This window comes from Zootoca vivipara, chromosome 4, assembly GCF_963506605.1.
Source record: "Zootoca vivipara chromosome 4, rZooViv1.1, whole genome shotgun sequence".
Lineage (NCBI taxonomy): Eukaryota > Metazoa > Chordata > Lepidosauria > Squamata > Lacertidae > Zootoca > Zootoca vivipara.
This window is the reverse complement of record NC_083279.1, coordinates 27,881,993-27,900,611: the sequence shown is the minus strand read 5'-3', so window position 1 is coordinate 27,900,611 and position 18,619 is coordinate 27,881,993. Positions and strand designations below refer to the sequence as shown.

General features: G+C 41.7%; 1 protein-coding gene across 1 annotated transcript; it reads left to right on the top strand.

Annotated features, from left to right (window-relative positions):
• Positions 1–1,228: 1,228 nt before the first annotated feature.
• Positions 1,229–18,046, top strand: TMEM182 (transmembrane protein 182). Its single transcript, XM_035115314.2, has 5 exons — positions 1,229–1,652; positions 2,009–2,108; positions 4,278–4,376; positions 10,678–10,815; positions 16,606–18,046. The coding sequence occupies exons 1-5, from the start codon at positions 1,512–1,514 to the stop codon at positions 16,827–16,829; spliced, it is 702 nt and encodes a 233-aa protein (XP_034971205.1). The 5' UTR covers positions 1,229–1,511; the 3' UTR covers positions 16,830–18,046.
• Positions 18,047–18,619: the final 573 nt, after the last annotated feature.

Sequence of the window (18,619 nt, the reverse complement as noted above, 5' to 3'; positions counted from 1 at the left end):
CTTGGCAAATCCACACTGATCAACTCCTGCCTGGAAACCAATGTCCCCACTGTGGAAGGACGTGTTGATCCAGAATTGGCCTCCACAGTCACTTACGGACTCATTGTTAAAACCGTGTTTATGGAAGAGAATTTACTCGGCTACGAGTGATTACCAAAGAAGAAGAAGAACTGTGGTAGACATTGTAGGAGAGTCCTAGGAAGTTGTTTTGGTTTCCCACCACCACCAAGTTTATTGCAATTGTACGCTCAGTTTCCTAAAAGGTCTAAACTTTCACAAAGGAGATGAAAACATTGCCATGATTTCCACTGATTCAGGGATACTGAATATGCCTGAAATTCTTTTATTTAGATGTTCACTATATATATTTATTTGTAACAAAGCAGTTAGCACATGTGGGCCTTAGAGAGGTTTAAATCTGAGGCATAGTTTTGACGTAAAATAGAAAAAGGATTCTGAAATGTGGCTAAAAAGCTGTACGTCTTTGTCCTTTACATTAGGGGTCACTATCATGATGCTCAGCATCCACAAAGGTCTTCAGTAGCACCCACACGGCCCCCCTCCCCACTGTTTCCCTTCTGAAATTTGGCCTGAAGGAAGCACAGCATTGTCACCAATGGAATAGCTTGTCGGGCATGCATGGTTGCCAATGACTGCTGCTCCCTTTTTTTTTCTTTTTTCTTTTGCAAATGGGCCAAGTCTACTGGTGCTGGTTCTGCTGCTATGAAGTAGACTTTAGCTATGGATTTTGGATCAAGGCATAAAGTTTCCTATTTTGGGGGGTGGGGTGGAGCAAGAGGTTGCTACAGGTTGTCACTTTTAACGCGTCAAGAAAGCTCTGTAACAACGACTGATATTTGTGTGGATGTGCTCGTCGATCAATGAGGCCCAAGCTTTCAGTGTAGCATGTATGTTTCTGGGTCTCAGCTTGGCCCTGTGCTTTTGTGTGTTTGTCTGCGATGGAGACTGAGCATTCCTTGGCTGCTTATGGGAGGTAGATACATACATTGATCACATGGCGTACATGCTTGGAATGGCTTGCTGGAGTTGAAACTCAAACCTGCGCCGAGTAACAAGGGCACGCAGTACCGTAACTTCATCCCTCTTCCAGGTCTGTTGACAAGTGCAACAATATTTCCAGTCAATACCCAGCTAAGGGAAGGTCAGCTATTTTTGGGCTGGCCACGCCTAGCGAAGGGAAAGCCTGTCAAGTTTGTTCTTCCATGGAGTGTCCTAAAATAGAAGTCCTCTCCATTCGTTAGGCTGCACTTTAATGGAGCACTAATCATACCACAGCACAAGTGGGAAACCCATTGAGAAAGATTTTTTAAAAACCCAACTTCTTTCAAGACTTCAGTTCTTTCGGCAGAACATCTGGTCCGGAAATTTAATCCTCGATGTACTGTTTTTCGGGGGAGGTTTTTCTTTCTCACTAAAAGTATATTATAAATCTTTCACATCCATTTTGTAAAAGAACAACAACAAACAAACAAAAAACAAACAAATCAGCAATGAAATTGAAAATCGGGATATTTTTTGGAGGCTTATTTGGAGCTCTCGGAATCTTGTTCTTTTTGGTTGCCTTTGGAACGGACTATTGGCTTCTTGCTACAGAGGTTGGAAGGTGTTCAGAAGGCTTGAATGACACCAGGGTTAGTATATATTTTTATTCCTCTGAATGACATCTTGCAGTTGGACCACAAAGGTGCTTGCTTCTTTATCACCAGAAATATCTCTTACAAATGAGAAACACTCTGTACAGGTTTCTGTGAGCCTCATCTAAATCCTATTAACGTCCGGGAGATGATATTATGTGATTCTCATTTTGGTCAGTTACGTTTAGAACCAGCAGAGATATTAACCCCCCTCCCCATAAATTTGTAGGCATCTTCAGAAACCTTTATTAACATTTTCCCCCTTATTTCTTACTTGCCTGTATGTGTCTATATTTGCACAGGGAGTAGAGCTCCACTTGGTGAATAGCAATTTACATGTTTCTTTCATACAGGAAGAGAGTGTTACTTTCCACCATGAGGGTTTTTTCTGGAGGTGCTGGTTTGATGGGAATGTCGAAGAGAATGCCCACAGTATGTTAAAGTTTTGGTACAGTAAGTATCCCTCTTTTTGGCAATATAATTTTACTTACCGGTAGAATTGGTGCTTTTATTTAAAGTATGTCTACATTACCCAAAAGATCACTATTTGTATAATGCCCTGGTTCTTAAAGTGGTGGTCATCATAAATGTTTGCTCACACATTAGGAGCGACAATGCTGTGATGTTTCGCAGCGATCACAGAGGGATCCCTTGGGTGCAATTCTGCAAATGCTTGAACAAGCACATTATTCAAATGTGTTTGCAACAGCTCGTACAAGAGTTCGCACACTGCTGTACTACAGCATTTGTCAACAGCCAGGATAGATGCGGCTGATGGGAATTGTAGTCCAGAACCCTCTGGAGTCCTTTCTGTTAGGGATAATTCAGACTGAAATTCCCAGGTGTCAAAAATGTTATTTATGTATGCTACGACTGTGGCCTGTGTTTTGTTAGCCCCCAAATGGAAAACGGGTGAGGTCCCACTCCCAAAGAAAATGACAACTTAATTTGACAGAATATGTGCAGCTTGCAGACATAACATATAGAATAAGCGAATGAGAAGAACATATGTTTAGAGAAGATTGGAAAACGTTTATTGAACAAGGCAGCCCTGTTTAGGGAAGCTTTTAATGTTTGATGGATTTCTGTATTTTAATGTTTGATGGATTTCTGTATTTTAGAATTTCTGTTTTGTTGGAAGCCGCCCAGAGTGGCTGGGGGAACCCGGCCAGATGGGCGGGGTATAAATAATAAATTATTATTATTATTATTATTATTATTATTATTATTATTATTATATATGGGAAATAACCGTGTGCAGTTGAAAATTATGGCAGCATTAAGACGAATTCAGCAGTGTAAATAAGTTTTTGGTGGATGTAATAATGGAATATTGAATGGTATAGTTTTTTGTAAAATATGCAGGGATTGATGATATGCAAAATGAATCATGAAAAGAGAAGCAGGGAAGTCATTGATATCTTAAGGATATAAAAATGAGTACTTTAAATTGTAAAACAGAAAATTTAATATTATATATATATATGAATTGTAGTCCAAAATATATGGAGGGCACCAGGTTGGCATAGGCTCTTGCACTTGGTTTTACGTCATTTCGGATGCCTCCGCTTGTTCAAGAGGCTGAACAAGTCGGATAATAAACTTGAATTTGGGTTTACTTTCCTCATGCACCACTCTAGCACAAAGTATATTTGATTTATATTGCAAACGCATAGGCAGGTAGACAGGGTCTTTTTTTTTAGTTTGTACTGCACCTCATTATCGTGGGAGCGTTAAAAATAACAAATCAGGTGGCATGCAGAACAGGACAGGACAGATTAAACGACGGCGCATGAGCTGCTTGCAGTGCTTGAGAAGTTCAAGTATGATAGCTATTCATTATTTGGTTGAAATATGCATGGCCCTCCTTTCAATATAACGCACAAGAATGCTTTGCAATAACATACTTTAGAACCATACAATCAGTAAACAGTAGCAATACTTTAGTCAAACAACAAAACACAGGAACAGCCACTTAGTGCAGGTGTAGCCAATATGAAATAATAATCTGGGTCTTTTGAAACAAATGTTTAAAACAAACACCACTGACTATAGTGGTACCTTGGTTTTCGAACATAATCCGTTCCGAAAGACTGTTCGAGTTCCGAAACGTTCGAAAACTGAAAACTCAAAATGGTAGCCTCAAAACGGAAATCTCACTAAGGAAGCTGTGTTTCCGGTTCGACTTCTGAGGCACATTCAAAAACCGAAGCATTTACTTCCAGGTTTACGGTGTTTGAGTTCCGAAACGTTAGTCAACGGAGATGTTCGAAAACCGAGGTACCACTGGTCCCTCAATGTATGCACTTTAAGGCACATTATATAACAAAAGCCTTCTTAATAAAACATCAGTATCAGTCACAATAGCTAGAAAGCTAGGAATTGATATAAACAGTTGGGGAAAGCTGGAAAAGAGCCATGTTTTTAATTGTAAGCAAAAGCATCCAACATCCGTTGCCTGCCCGATGTCCATCGGAGTTTTTTGCACCATGGATGAATCCCTTCTCTGTATCACTGTAAAGATAGACATGTCTAGGCCATGGTATGTCTAACAGGGCTTCCTCTGAAGATTCCAATAAATGCAGGATAGTAGTTTTAATGTGTGTGGTTGCTGTTTTTCAGCGAACCAGTCGCCTACTAAAAACTGCACCCATGCCTATCTCTCTCCGTTTCCTTTCTTCCGAGATGAGCACAATTCAACTGCCTACAACTCAGCAATTAGTAAGTATTTTCCTGTTCACTACTGTGTCAATAGCGCTATCGCTTTCACGACTTGCTCGAGAGCTCTTCTGTTGGAAAACAGAATCCTAGGCTAGCAGGACCATGCTGCAATCTGAGTAAAGCTTAGTTCATGGGTAGGCAAACTAAGGCCCGGGGGCCGGATCCGGTCCAATCGCCTTCTAAATCCGGACCACGGATGGTTCGGGAATCAGTGTGTTTTTACATGAGAAGAATGTGTCCTTTTATTTAAAATGCATCTCTGGGTTATTTGTGGGGCATAGGAATTCGTTCTCCCCTCCCCCCCCAATATAGTCCAGCCCCCCACAAGGTCTGAGGGGACTGCTGAAAATGTTTGCTGACCCCTGGCTTAGTTGATTTCCACCCACTATTTCATATGTTTCAATCAATATAATTTGCCATTGCTGTTTCATTAATGATTGCGATACAGCAGCACCTCCTAAATCTGTGCATTGAAACTGATTCTCATCTACCATAAGCGCTTTAATTGAAAAAAAAGTCCTACTTACACCTTGTCCCATTTCTGTCATGTAAGCTTTTGTGCCACATGATTTGATTTGGCGTCATATACTATTTTATAAAATGTGTGTTGTGTTTATACATTGTTGCTGTTTCAAATTGACCTAATCACACCAAGACTTCAGTACTTAAAACATAATTGCATTACCTTTTATTTTAAACGATCCACAGAAATGTAGCTTCCTGACTGTTCTATTGCAGCCTCAAAGGCAGTAACAATTTGTTAACCCATTCTAAATAGCCATGCCTATCTAAAAGAAAACATTAGAAATTTGCTGTTATTACAATCTTACTTACAGACATTCTTAGGCTGCAAGCTCATTCCCACTTATGTAAGCTCCACCGAACTCATTGGGCCTTTCTTCTGTGTAAAATGTATAGGATTGCAGTGTTCATGATACTTGGGAATCACCACGGCACAGAAATGCTCATCTTTAATTTCTTCATATGGACCAGTCTCATTGTTAACTATGATCTTAAGATTTTCATCACCCAGAGCAATAGTATTAAATAAACGTTCAGATTTTAAATTGCTGTTTTCCAGAGACAATTGAAAATGTGGGGTTCTAAAATTTAGATCTAATATTTGCCATAAGCCGGCACCACCACATATTGAGTCAGTTCACAGTGAAGAAGTAATGCAATTATTATTATTATTATACAGCATTTGATATATTATTATATTATTGGGGCCCTGCATTCTTCTTTTTAGAATCCATTTTCGTGTCCTCAGCTACCCATTTCCCAGGGTACTTTCCAAGACAAGAAGTTTGCGGCAAAGTATTTGTCACCTTTGCTTACAATGTGCGCACACTGAAGATTATATGTGTTCTGAGTGTTAAGCGCTTTGCATTTCTCAGTCTGTTTGCCACTGGTGGATGCTTGGCATTCCATTTCTGTTAAGCGTATCTCCCATTACATCTTTTAATGCTAGCTATAGCATACTCGCCTACTGTCCCACTGAGCGGGACACCCCAAAATTATAAAATCCACACCGGCTTCTGATGGGATCCCGGGATATCCTGCTTTGGTTCCCACAAGAGTGTGGCCCCCAAAGATGCCTGCTTTGGGGGGGGGGGCATGCTCTCGTGCAAGTCACCTGGCTCCCATGAGAGTGTGGCCACAAAATATACACGTCCTGATTTTCTTCTGTGGGATCTTGGAGGGAGGGTATGCTATGGTGATATCATGCATTTTAAAATGTCTTTCCCCAACTGGGCATAAAACAAGGACTACAAGTCTTCTAGCCTGACATATATGCTTACTGAAAGGTGAATCCCACTGAATCAAGGAATCTTACTCCCAAGTAAACATAAGCAGGATTGCAGGCCTTATTTGGTGTTATTAACATAGCTGCCAAGTTTTCCCTTTTCTCGCGAGGAAGCCTATTCAGCATAAGGGAAAATCCCTGTAAAAAAGGGATAACTTGGCAGCTATGGTTATTAATCCCACATGCCTACCCAACTATGATAAAACAGAAACATTATTTCTACCGCTTAAAGTTAGCAGATAATTCTTTTCAGGCTGAAACTGCAGGCAGGAAGCTGAACCTGATAGATCTTCTCAGAAATCTATGCAAATGTGATCCTTCTATAGCTTGCATTTTGCCTTGTGATGTGTGTTGATGTGAAGCATTCCAGATTCTGTATTTGCAAATGGGAAAAAGCACCCTTTTTTTTTTAACCAAGCACCCTTGGTAAACACAGCTGTTTCTGTTAGCTGTGAGCAATAGCAACTGAAAGTTGTGTGCCCCATTCTGGAAACTGCTCTTTGCTTTCAGAGAAGTCCTCTCTGAGATTTTTAGCACATATTGATTGAAGAAATAATTGGTTAAGAGCCAGTCTAGAATATTGTTATTGTTTTTTTAAAATACAGCCATAAAGAACTTTTTTGAACAATCATGAATCAAAAATACAAAAAATCCACTAACTCCTATTTGGTGCTAATAATAATATATTAGTTCTGGGCAGTACTATTTTTCTAGAAAAAGTGGTTCCAGGATTCACCATGAACACCTCCCTCATTCGCTTAGAATGGAAATGGCGCCTACCTGAGAGATGCCGGAATGATATTGCTGTTTGAAATCAAACTTGGGTACAGCCCATTCAGTTCTGTCTTCCTGACTCAATTATATTTTTAGCTTTGTGTAACATTGCCAAAGCAAGTGCTGTGACACGATGAAGAAAAATGTTGCAGAGCTAAGTTATGGAAACTATTCTCTGTCATCCTGTTGCAACAACACAGAGTAGCCAGACACGGAATACATAGCCCTGGTCCAATTTCTCTGCTACTTTCCTACACTGCTTTACTTTAGATATTGGAAAAAAATCTGATTTTTAAAAAGTATAGAAGACATACTAGAATATCTGTAAATTTCTGTTTATGTGTGGCAGTGGAAGGTATAGTGCATTATGTACCATACTGTTCCTGTAGTCTAAACCACTGAGCCTCTTGGGCTTGCCGATCAGAAGGTCGGCAGTTCGAATCCCCATGGCGGAGTGAGCTTCTGTTGCTCTGTCCCATTTCCTGCCAACCTAGCAGTTCGAAAGCACACAAGTGCAAGTACAGTGGTACCTTGGTTGTCAAACGGCTTGGCTCCTGAACAAATCAGCTCCGGAATGCCGCAAATGCAGAAGTAAGTGTTCTGGTTTGCGAAGGTTTTTGGGAAGCCAAACATCCAACGCAGCTTCCGTGGCTTCTAGTTGAGTGCAGGAACCTCCTGCAGCCAACCGGAAGCCACACTTTGGTTTTCGAATGGTTCCGGGAGACGAACAGACTCCCTTAACGGATTAAGTTCGACATCCAAGGTACCACTGTAGATAAATAGGTACTGCTGCGGCGGAAAGGTAAACGGCGTTTCTGTGTGCTCTGGTTTCCGTCACAGTGTTCCATTGCACCAGAAGCGGTTTAGTCATGCTGGCCACATGACCCGGAAAGCTGTCTGTGGAATATTGCCTGAGCTCTGCAACCCCAAAGTCGCCTTTGACTGAACTTAACCATCCAGGGGTCCTTTACATTTTACCTTTTACTGTTCCCAGGGATGGATTTCTCAAATGGATTCTTCAGAGAGTTTCTTTTTTGAACAGCAGGGAGAAAATGCATTACTTGCTGATAGATGGGGATAACTATACTACGTAAAAGGTTTCTGTGTTTGCTTTGGTAGAGAAAATTTCATTGCACAACATGCCCCACTCCCCTATGATAATGATAAAAGGTAAAGGTAAAGGGGCCCCTGACCATTAGGTCCAGTCGTGACCGACTCTGGGGTTGCGTGCTCATCTCGCATTATTGGCCGAGGGAGCCGGCGTACAGCTTCCAGGTCATGTGGCCAGCATGACAAAGCTGCTTCTGGAGAACCAGAGCAGCACATGGAAACGCCGTTTACCTTCCCGCTGTAGCGGTTCCTATTTATCTACTTGCATTTTGACATGTTTTCGAACTGCTAGGTACCTCGACCTAACTAGCACCCCAACCGATGGCCAAAGTTTTTATGCAAATAATTTAAACTGTCTAACTAATATATGGAAGATAATTTGTATCAGGTTGTATCCACCTCTGTTTGAAACTTCCTCTCCTCCCTCATGCAGTCCCATGCCCCCCCCCCCAATATCTGCTCTGAAGAGTTGTGGATCCTTTCGAGCAGATCTTGGGAAGGCTGCAGGAGGCTGCAGGAGGAGGAAAGGAAGAAGACCTATTGCGTGAGTGGATTCAACCCATAGTATTTAAGTACAGTCTCACAATTGCATAGTCACCTGAAGACAACTGATAAATAGCCCAATTTCTACATGCATAGGTGGGCAAATGGTAAAACCTTATAGAAAAAAATAATTAAGTTTAATTGGAGTAATATCTTATCCACGTCAAGTTGTCAGAGCAGACAGCAATATATTAACTTATCTCTATCTTGCACTATTCCTGGTAGTTTGAATAAACACGATCAACCAATAAAATTGAATGAAAAGCTCTTACACCATTTAAAGAAGGCATGCTTTGATGAACCATCAATGGAAAAGACTTATAAAGTTGAGAACCTCCGTGGTTCTGGATAATCTAAACCTTAGTGGTGCAAAATAGGCATAAATGGCATGCCCCAAAGTAGAAAGGTTCTCCACATTTGAACCTGCCTACAGTCTTCAGTTTTAATGTCCTGGTACCATCTCAGAGCACAATGTTTGTGGGCATCAAGGATTGGGTCTACTCAGCGCCAACCACGTTATGGGCATGTCTGCAGTACCAGTTTAACTTTCATGACTTCAAACAATTGTTTGGTTGTTGTTATTCCTTATGGAATTTTTGTCTGTAGCCACAAATGAAGTTCAACAAGTAGCTGTGAAAAACAATTTGTTCAAAGTAATAAATTCCAGGGTGTGGCAAGGTGTGTGCTTGTCATGCAAGAATATCTTTTTTATACAATGGAATGACTTACAATGACTCTATATCATCTATCTATCTATCTATCTATCTATCTAGTTGTTTAATATATATTTTAGAATTATATCTATTTGCAGAATAGTTATAAATGAAGGAAACTAAAGGTCAGTTTATGAAATGAAAATACAAATGTCTGCTTCCATTGAAAATAATATATGCAGTGTGGATTGCTAGAATTCTCATATACTGTAACATTTATGAGACATCTTCAGTCACATATGATTGGTTGAATGAGTATAGGTTGTCTTAGTTCAATGCAATTAATACCAAAACCTGGTATTAAACTGTTTTTGATATCCACTTATTAAACTTAAACTGTCACCTGTGATACATAGGCTTACACTTTCTTGCCTTATCTCCTCCATTTTAGCTCTAGGAAAACAGGCTATAAAATAATTTGTCTAACAAGAAGAATTGATATTCCCCCTTTTACAATGTACAGAACGAATTTATTTCCGCGGCCACGGTCTTTAAAGTGTCTCTGAAAATAGATGTGTAATTAAGCAGCTAAATTATTGTGTTATGAACATTTTGGGGGGCCACCATATGTCACAAAACTCTCAGCCCATTTATCACCAGCTGCTTCCATTAATTCAGCATTGCTTGCCCTTGGCTCAATGAGATTCTGTAGTTTTGCATTTTGAATTGAATAATATACAAAGAACTGAATGGCTATGTGGTAGGCAAATTTGACTTCCTCGTTTGATATATCCCCCCCCCCCCCGGTTGTCCTGTTGGTGTTTTCAGTTTCATTTTAAAAACCACACACCAGTGTATCCCCCCCCCCCCGAAATACACAAGCTTCACGAAATCTCTGTGGGGTTTTGTGTGGGTTTTTTTTAAGGAGGAAGGATTCCGAATCCTTAAACTGGCCCTGTCCTAGGAATGCCCAAATGAGCTTTCTTTCTTGTGTCTGTTTCTACTTTGGTGAACTTGGTTGTTATCTAGCGAAACCGTATAATTATCTAGAAGAATCTTGGCTACAGTTCAGCACACCATTTTATGAACCATTTCCATTCCCCAAGTAAACGAACTTATTAACCGCACACATATACTGTGTACTTATTAACCGTATACACGTATACTTAACATTATTATATTCCAAGATCATCTGATAGGATTTGGCGTTCAAGTCTAATGAAAGACATATGGCGTCTTAGATCACTGAGGCACAGGAAGCCGTGTTAGAATAAATGATCAGCTTTGGTGATGAAGAAAATGAAAATGGGAGGTGGGGGGGGGACGGGACTTCGTAAAATTGCCTTGTGTTGTAAGGATGTTTTTGAAAAATCCTCTTTCTGTATCTTTCTTACCTTCTTCTGATAACCTCTAGTTTATCGTGGCTTCTGGTCTGTTCTCATGTTGCTGGGAGTGGTCACTGTGGTCGTGGCGAGCTTCTTCATCATCTGCGCTGCACCCTTTGGTAGCCATGTGTTGTACAAAGTAGGGGGAGGCTTTTTCATCACTGCTGGTAAGTGTTAAACGTTTTAATCCGAATTCAACCACCCCTGCTCTTTAAAACAAAAAACAAAAAAAACTTGCAACATTCGGCCTAGTATTGTGGGTTTGGCTTTCTTTAAAAACAAAACAGAACAAAACAAAAATGCCCATCAAGGGAATTCTGTGTGCTATTTTGGAGGTTTTCTGACAAAAGGCTCACAAAAGATAACGGGCAGTGGGGAAAAGTTCAAGTTGCATATATGGTTCATTTCAATAGGTCTAGGGCAGGCATAGGCAAACTCCGGCCCTCCAGATGTTTGGGACTACAATTCCCATTATCCCTAGCTAACAGGACCAGTGGTCAGGGATGATGGGAATTGTAGTCCCAAACATCTGGAGGGCCGGAGTTTGCCTATGCCTGGTCTAGGGCATATACTGTAATAGAATCTTAGGATAATAGAATTGTAGAGCTGGCAGTGTCATCTAGTCCAACCTCCTGCAACGCATAATAATTTTATGTAATTATATAATACTGTATATGTGTAAATCATACTAATAATTTATATAATGCAAGAAGGGCACACAAGATATTATTAAGTGGTAATAAAGTAGGATGATCCTAGGATTGATCTAGTGTTCTGAATCTGTCTTCCAAAACTGCATAAGACATTCATTCCCAGGCCTTGGTGGTTGGAAGGATTACAATGTCAAGAAAAGGGAACAGTCTCAAGGCCACACTTTCATGGAATCACAGAATTGTACAGTTGATAGCGACCATGAGGGTCATATAGTCAAATGACCTGCAATGGAGGAATCTTTTTTTGCCCAGTGTGGGGTTAGAACCCACAGCCCTGAGAGTAAGAGTCTCATGGTCTAAATCTGGGAAAGCTTTTTCATGTAGTTCCTTGGTGGTCTGTGTGATTTGCTTTTGAGGACCAGTGTGTCAAGAGAATGCTTGGCTTGGGTCTAGTACACCTGAACTGAAATTCCTACTTGCCCAAGAAAGCTTACTGCTATTGTCTCTAACCTCCGTTTCTTTAATCAATAAGATGGTAATAATAGACAATATAAGCACTTTGTGGACTAAGTATTGGAGGAAATGTGTGGGAAATTCTGTTTGCATTATGGCTCTGCTTTTGCAAGACGTGCACATAATCCAAGAATTCATGCCCAATGCTGGCAGCAATAGTTCTCCATTAGTGTAGCAGTTTGGTACTGTTCAGAATCTCCTGCTTTTCAGTTCCTGTTGGAATGTATTATTTCAAAGTATTTGGAGCATGGATGGGAGACCACAGGTTTATGGGCCAAATGTTGCCCTCCAGGATTCCTTATCCGGCCCTTGAGCCCAGGCAATACTCCCTTCATAGGCCACACCCCCTTTCCTCAGTCCCTCCTGCCAGCCCTGACCCATGCCCACCCTGACTGCTTTTGCCTGACTAGGACGTGTCCTTGAGCTGTGGCAGTGCCTTTTGCTTGTCTGTGTTGAGAGATTTGTGTGTAGGAAACCTCCAACATTGGCATGGCTGAAACGTGGCCTACAATACAAAAGTAGGAATCTCACCTGTCGCCCTGCCCTATGGCACCAGCCAACACTGGTATGTGACCCATACCCTTCAACATTTTGAGTCCCAAAAAGGACACACGTCTTCCTGCCCATTCTTGCATGCTTGCATGGCACCTCACGTGTTTTTTGGGGGGCATCACACAAGATCATGGGGGTTTTTGGATCAAAATCGTGGTGCAAAATCGCACAAGATCATAGCACTCAAAATGGCTGCCATGCTCTATTGTGAGAAAATGGGGTGACCTGTTTTTTCTGGGATGCTCGTGGGGTATTGTGCCCATCCCCCCAGATTACTCATGAGGAGATGTGGCCCTCAGACTAAAAAAGGTTCCCCCTCCCTGATTGAGAGGTACTCATTTAACCTCTGTTGTCTGGACCGTATTAAAATCTAGAGGGTCACATGCAAAGTCCTCAAGCCAGAATAATTGTCAATAAATTATTCTCTCTGCTCCCAACCATGACGATTGATTGTATGGGGGCGAATCCGTTTATTCTCAGGAAGCTTCTGGTTTACAATCTTAATGCAGCAAGATTTGTACAGTGGTACCTCGACTTACGAAGATGATCCGTTCTGCGGCCGTCTTCGTGAGTCGAGGTTTTCGGGTGTTGAAGCGCATGCGCGAAGCACGATTTTGCGCTTCTGCGCATGCGCCGACTGCGTGCATACGGCGAAAAGACTTCCGGGGTTGTTGAATTCGTTTTTTAAACATATGTATGTATATTTATTGATTTTATAAGAACAAAACAGAAAAACAGAGAAAACACACAAAATATACACAACAAAACAAAAATGCCAACATAACAATAAAAGAAAAATATCAAATCAATCTTATATCACAATCTTTATCGACTTCCTCCATTCCTTCCCTACTACGTTTCTTTATATTACTACTTTAGTACTTTCCAAATCTTGACTCCAATCTTTTTAATAATTATCTAAACCTGTTAATACTCTTAATGACTTATCAATACTATATATATATTATACTTTCTCAAAATACAATTCTATTCTAATTAAATCTTAAAATTCAAAATAATAATAACACTTGACTAAATCTCAATACATAATAAACGAAACTAACAATCTTCTGCAACCTCCTTTTCGGGGTTGTCGACTTCGGAAGCCGAAACCTTCGGAAGTCGAAGCGTTTGGATGTCGAGGTATGACTGTACTTGAAACATTTCCACTGAGATCCTCTAGCCACTTAACCTGAGATTGAGCCCCATGGCATTTACTGGAATTTACATTCTGAGTTTACCTGTACAGAAGTGTGCTGCGAGTCTCATGTATGGGGTGCAAATCACCAATACCCTAAAGCCAAGCACAAACTCTAATTTGCTCCCACAAGAGGTAACGATGGCCACCAACTTGGATGTCTTTGCAAGAGGGTTGGTCAAGCTGGTGGACAATAAAGCTATCCATGGCTACTAGCCACAACAGCTGTGTTTTACCCCAACCGTTGGAGGTACTTTGCCTCTGAATACCAGTTGCTGAGAATCAGAGATGGAGAGGACGCTGTTCTGCTCAGATCCTTCCTTCAGGCTTCCTGTGGACATCTGGTTGGCAACCATAGCTGCCAAGTCTCCCGTATTCCCCAGGAAACCCCCGTTTTTCCAGCTGTCCCCAGCCGAAAAAATGGATTTTTTTTGTTTCCCCCCGGTTTATTCTGGCGTGACGGCCATTTTGGAACTGGGCGGAGCATGCTCAGATGCGACTTTTGATGCTGCTTTGCCCAGTTCCAAAATGGCCACAGCGTGACTTCTGGTGCGGTGGCCATTTTGGAACAGGGCAGAGAAGCATCAAAAGTAGCCTCTGAGCATGCTCCACCCAGTTCCAAAATAGCGGCAGCGCTACTTCCGGCCTGCTACTTCCGGTCCAGTCCCTTATTTCTCAGGCCGGAACTTGGCAGCTATGTTGGCAAGTGTGCTAACAGGATGCCGTTGGCCTCATCCTGCAGGGCTTTTCTTATGTTCTTGTGTTCAGAGTGTAGACTTGAGTTGGCAGCAAAGGACCTTCAACCGTACAAGTCTTCTGAGGTTGGTGCAAAAATGCCTGCTTCGGTTTCCGTTCCTTGTCTGCTGTTCCCTAGGCCTGTTCAGCCACTTGTTTGTAGAACACTTTGGTTCCTTCTATTGGTCTCTATCATTACAGAGACAGCTGTGCAGATGGTTTCCCCCCCCCCCCTCTCCTTTTGCTACTAAGCTCATGCTAAATTACACCCTCAGATTTTCTGCCAGCCTCTCGCTCCAGTAACTTGGATCTTACGAAAAGTCTCAACAGCGGAACTTCTCGGTTATTGACTCGCGTAGAGAAAGTATCATTATTACGTAGCCCGACGACACCCGCAGTGGGAGCAAAGTCTGCGAGGTAAACCTGTGAGCAAAACAATTGCTTACAAATCAGCATAGTTCTACATTTACCAGCGGCGCCCGCCCGAGGCTCCTGTCACTCTATACAGCACCTGTTGACTTCTTGTCTGTGCAATGGAAGCTTTGTGCCATAAACAGCCATTCACGGCTGATGAGCAAAAGACATTTTGCTATGCAGGAAGAATAAGGGAGGCCTGAAAATTGCTCTTGAATTCTTAGGCATTTATAAAGGTTCTGCAATCTGCATTCTTTTTCTCTTTCCGCAATGAGCAGAAGTGTGTGTGTGTGTGTGTGTGTGTGTGTGTGTATGAACAGATTAAAAAGAATAAATGTTAATGGCAGAAATGACTGACCTCCGAGGAGCCTGGGTCTTATCTCATTCCACAGTGCTGTGTATCAAACATGGGCCTACTTTAAAAATAAAATAGGAAAATAGAAAAGGCATGGGGAGAGGGGGAAAAAAGAGAATGAAAGTGCTTATTTATCCTAATCTCTCTGAGACATATATTTTACGTTTTAAAAATAATTGCCCCCAGTCGCTTGTGATTTACTGCAGCTTTTTTCTTTTTCTAAAAAAATCCTTTTTGACTAAACAACAGATATTTGTGCCCGAAGCAAAGGTCTAACAAGCTGAAAACGAAGAAATATGTTTGCAGCCTGAAATGTTTCTAAAAATGCTTGCTTCTTGAAGTTGATGGCAGGGATGAGGTTAATCTCAGCCACTGGGCTCGACAACACGGCCCTTTCTGACAATTGTCAGCGTAAGAGGCTGAGAACAGCCTTCCCAAAATAAATACATTTCGTTTGACACGTCCCGCTTCATAATGAACTGACATTGCAATTAGACTTGCAGTAGATCCTCTCCTGCCTTTCAAAGCATGATAAATGTTCTGAAAGAAGAAAGGCAAGAAAGAAAGAAAGAAAGAAAGAAAGAAAGAAAGAAAGAAAGAAAGAAAGAAAGAAAGAAAGAAAGAAAGAAAGAAAGAAAGAAAGAAAGAAAGAAAGAAAGGCAGGCAAACAGAGATAGCTTAAGGTTACAGGAAGCGGCTTCAGCAACTTTTGATGTGACTGAATGCTAGTTCCTAAATAGTAGTTTTACAAAGATGACACTGGGTGCATGTCTGGTGGGATATGACCCTATCACATGTGCGCTTGCTCTGTATGGCACTTCATCTGAACTCTGCTCATGTCCATATTCGTCCCTATTCACCACATTTTCCCCCAGCTTTCAATGCTATTGAGGACACACCGATATCAAGCTAATTGTGGGATGCAGTTTGAGAGTGACTTATTGCAAACCTGCATGTGTGCAGGTTCCCAGAGAGATGATCGTGGCTGCCGTTCTCCTCCTCCAGTGTGGTGGTGTGGTTAAGAGCGGTAGACTCGTAATCTGGTGACCCGGGTTCGCTTACCCACTCCTCCACATGCAGCTGCTGGGTGACCTTGGGCTAGTCACACTTCTCTGAAGGCTCTCGGCCTCACTCACCTCACAGAGTGTTTGCTGTGGGGGAGGAAGGGAAAGGAGAATGTGAGGCACTTTGAGACTCCTTTGGGTAGTGATAAAGCGGGATATCAAATCAAAACTCTTCTTCTTCTTCTTTTGGTGTTCTTGTTGCTGTGCTGCCATGAGCTAAGCGATGGTTTGGCTTCGGGCGGCCTCTGAGCATGGGTGCCACACAAACCACTAGCTGTGAGGAAGTTTTGTTCTTGCCTTTGCAGCTCATGGTTTGTCTGGTGGAGAGAAACCATTTGTGCTAAGGCTTGGTTTGGCTTAGTGTTAGGGGAAAACTCGACCATTGTCCTTCACTGGCTATACCAAGCATTTTTCAAGCAAACTGAGCCATCATATATCTTTACTAAAACTTATATTTTCCCTCCTTCCTTCAGGTATTGTCTTCACATTGGTGGTAGTGCTTTACGTCATCTGGGTCCAGGCAATGGCTGATCTTGAAAACTATGTGAATATGAAGAAAACAGACTGTCCTGGTTTTTCCGTCTATGTGCGTTATGGCTGGTCTTTTATACTGGCTCCAGTTGGAATTTTTTTTACCATGTTTTCAGGAATGCTGTTTCTACTGGTAGGGCGTACAATTTATCTGCACTCCGATTAATCAGATGTCAGCTGTTTGAAATGTTGGAATTATGGCGAGGTTTTGCTGAAAAGCTATTTTTATACATTACCCCTCTTATATCCGTGTGTTTGCTGGTGCTATTCTAGATCTGCTTACGTAGTTAATGCAATCCCATGCGTATCTACTCAGATGTAAGTCCTACTGAGTTCAGCGAAGCTTATATCCAGGTATGTCCTTATAGGATTTGCGGTCTCAGTTATATATCCTTGTCATAAAGGAATAGTGACATAAATTAGACTGTTCAAATTCCTTCAGATCCTGATGAACTGCATGCAACACATGAGATATTTTGCAACTTCACATCTCTGTGTTGAACGCACTGTGGGACAGATAAAAATATGAAATGATTCATATAAGAATTTTGGCTTATGGCCAATTCAACCATTATCATCTTAATGAAGGAATATGCAATGAAACCATACCTCCTGCTCATATATATTAGCCACAGAAGAAGGGAATGGGCAGCACAAGCTGTAGATCACCCTTCCAGTAGTCACCTAGCATTCACCTTGTGCCAATGTGCCATTCTTTTCAGCAAGGCCAGAACTCTTGCCCCTTGCCTGCCACAAATCTAGCTTCTTCAAGTGACAGTGCTTGGCTCACCTCAACAATGGCTACTTTACAATTGTATTCCTCCATCCTCAGAGTCTCCTTCCAAGGGGAAGGTCTGCGTGCTTTGATAAGAATCGTCATGGTCGGCAAGTGAGGTGCAAGTGTTAAAGCTGGCTAGGTTTGCGATGAGCGCAGGATCTGGTCGTGGCAAGGCAACGGGAAAGTGAATGCTGTAACTCCCGTCTGCAAGCAACTGCATTGTTTCCTGGAAGAATGAAACCTATTCCCATCTCCCTGTGGATAACCTAAGCAAAAGTAAACTTGGTCATGTGTGTTCCCTCATTAGGAAAAGAAATGTGTGAATTAGTCCTGGTTCTGCTTATGCAGAACAAAGCAAGTGTCCACAGAATCCCTTAATCCCTCGTTATTTCTTCTTTCGGTATTTGGCATTAGCTTTAATATGAACAAATATTTCTGCTCTTAAAAATAGAGTGCAGTTGCCCATGCATTGCTTCAGCCAATGTGGTAATAGTACAGAAGGCCAGGTCACTGAATTAGTGCTGTGATGCTGCTATGAATATGGAACTGTTTGTATGCTTTCATGTGGTCCAAGTCATAAACAATCAGTGTAATGGAACTGAGAAGTTTATGGATCATTTAGTTCAGTTCTCTGCAATAGCAGATTCCTCTTTGCCCCCTGAGCTTAACAACAATACATGCTTTTCTGTTGTCTGTTATATATATATTATTATTATTATTATTATTGCTTCCCTCTGTACTTTATGGTTTGACTTGTTTGGCCAAGTCATCTTGACTAGTGTCCATCAGTCACCTTCTTGCAGCCAGCCTGCTTTCTACTTTTGACATACAAGGAAATCTGGGAACCATGCAAAGGATATGTGAAATCTCACAATGTGAAAAGGGTATCTGAAACCTGCTGACAATGTGGGAAGCTTGCCACTCCCACCATACATGGATGCTTGGACCTTTGAAGAAGCAGGAAGTGTGGTTATGTGTGTCCTTCCAAATTAGCTGGAGACTGCCAATAACTCTGCCCCTTTCTCTTAATATCCATAGGACGTTGATGGAGAAATGCCCCGGCCTTTCAGCCAAGCCTGGTGTTGGCACCTGGAGTCTTTGGGGAGCTGTCAGGGCCCAATTGCCTGCCCTGCTTCCCCCCCCCCAATTTTTCCCTCGTCTGACACTCTTGCCACCTT

Excerpts from the sequence above, each read along its gene's own strand:
- TMEM182 (XM_035115314.2), top strand. The coding sequence starts at position 1,512 with ATGAAATTGAAAATCGGGATATTTTTTGGAGGCTTATTTGGAGCTCTC. Across the intron at positions 1,653-2,008 it reads AAGGCTTGAATGACACCAGG|GAAGAGAGTGTTACTTTCCA; the intron begins GTTAGTATATAT and ends TCTTTCATACAG. Across the intron at positions 2,109-4,277 it reads TATGTTAAAGTTTTGGTACA|CGAACCAGTCGCCTACTAAA; the intron begins GTAAGTATCCCT and ends GCTGTTTTTCAG.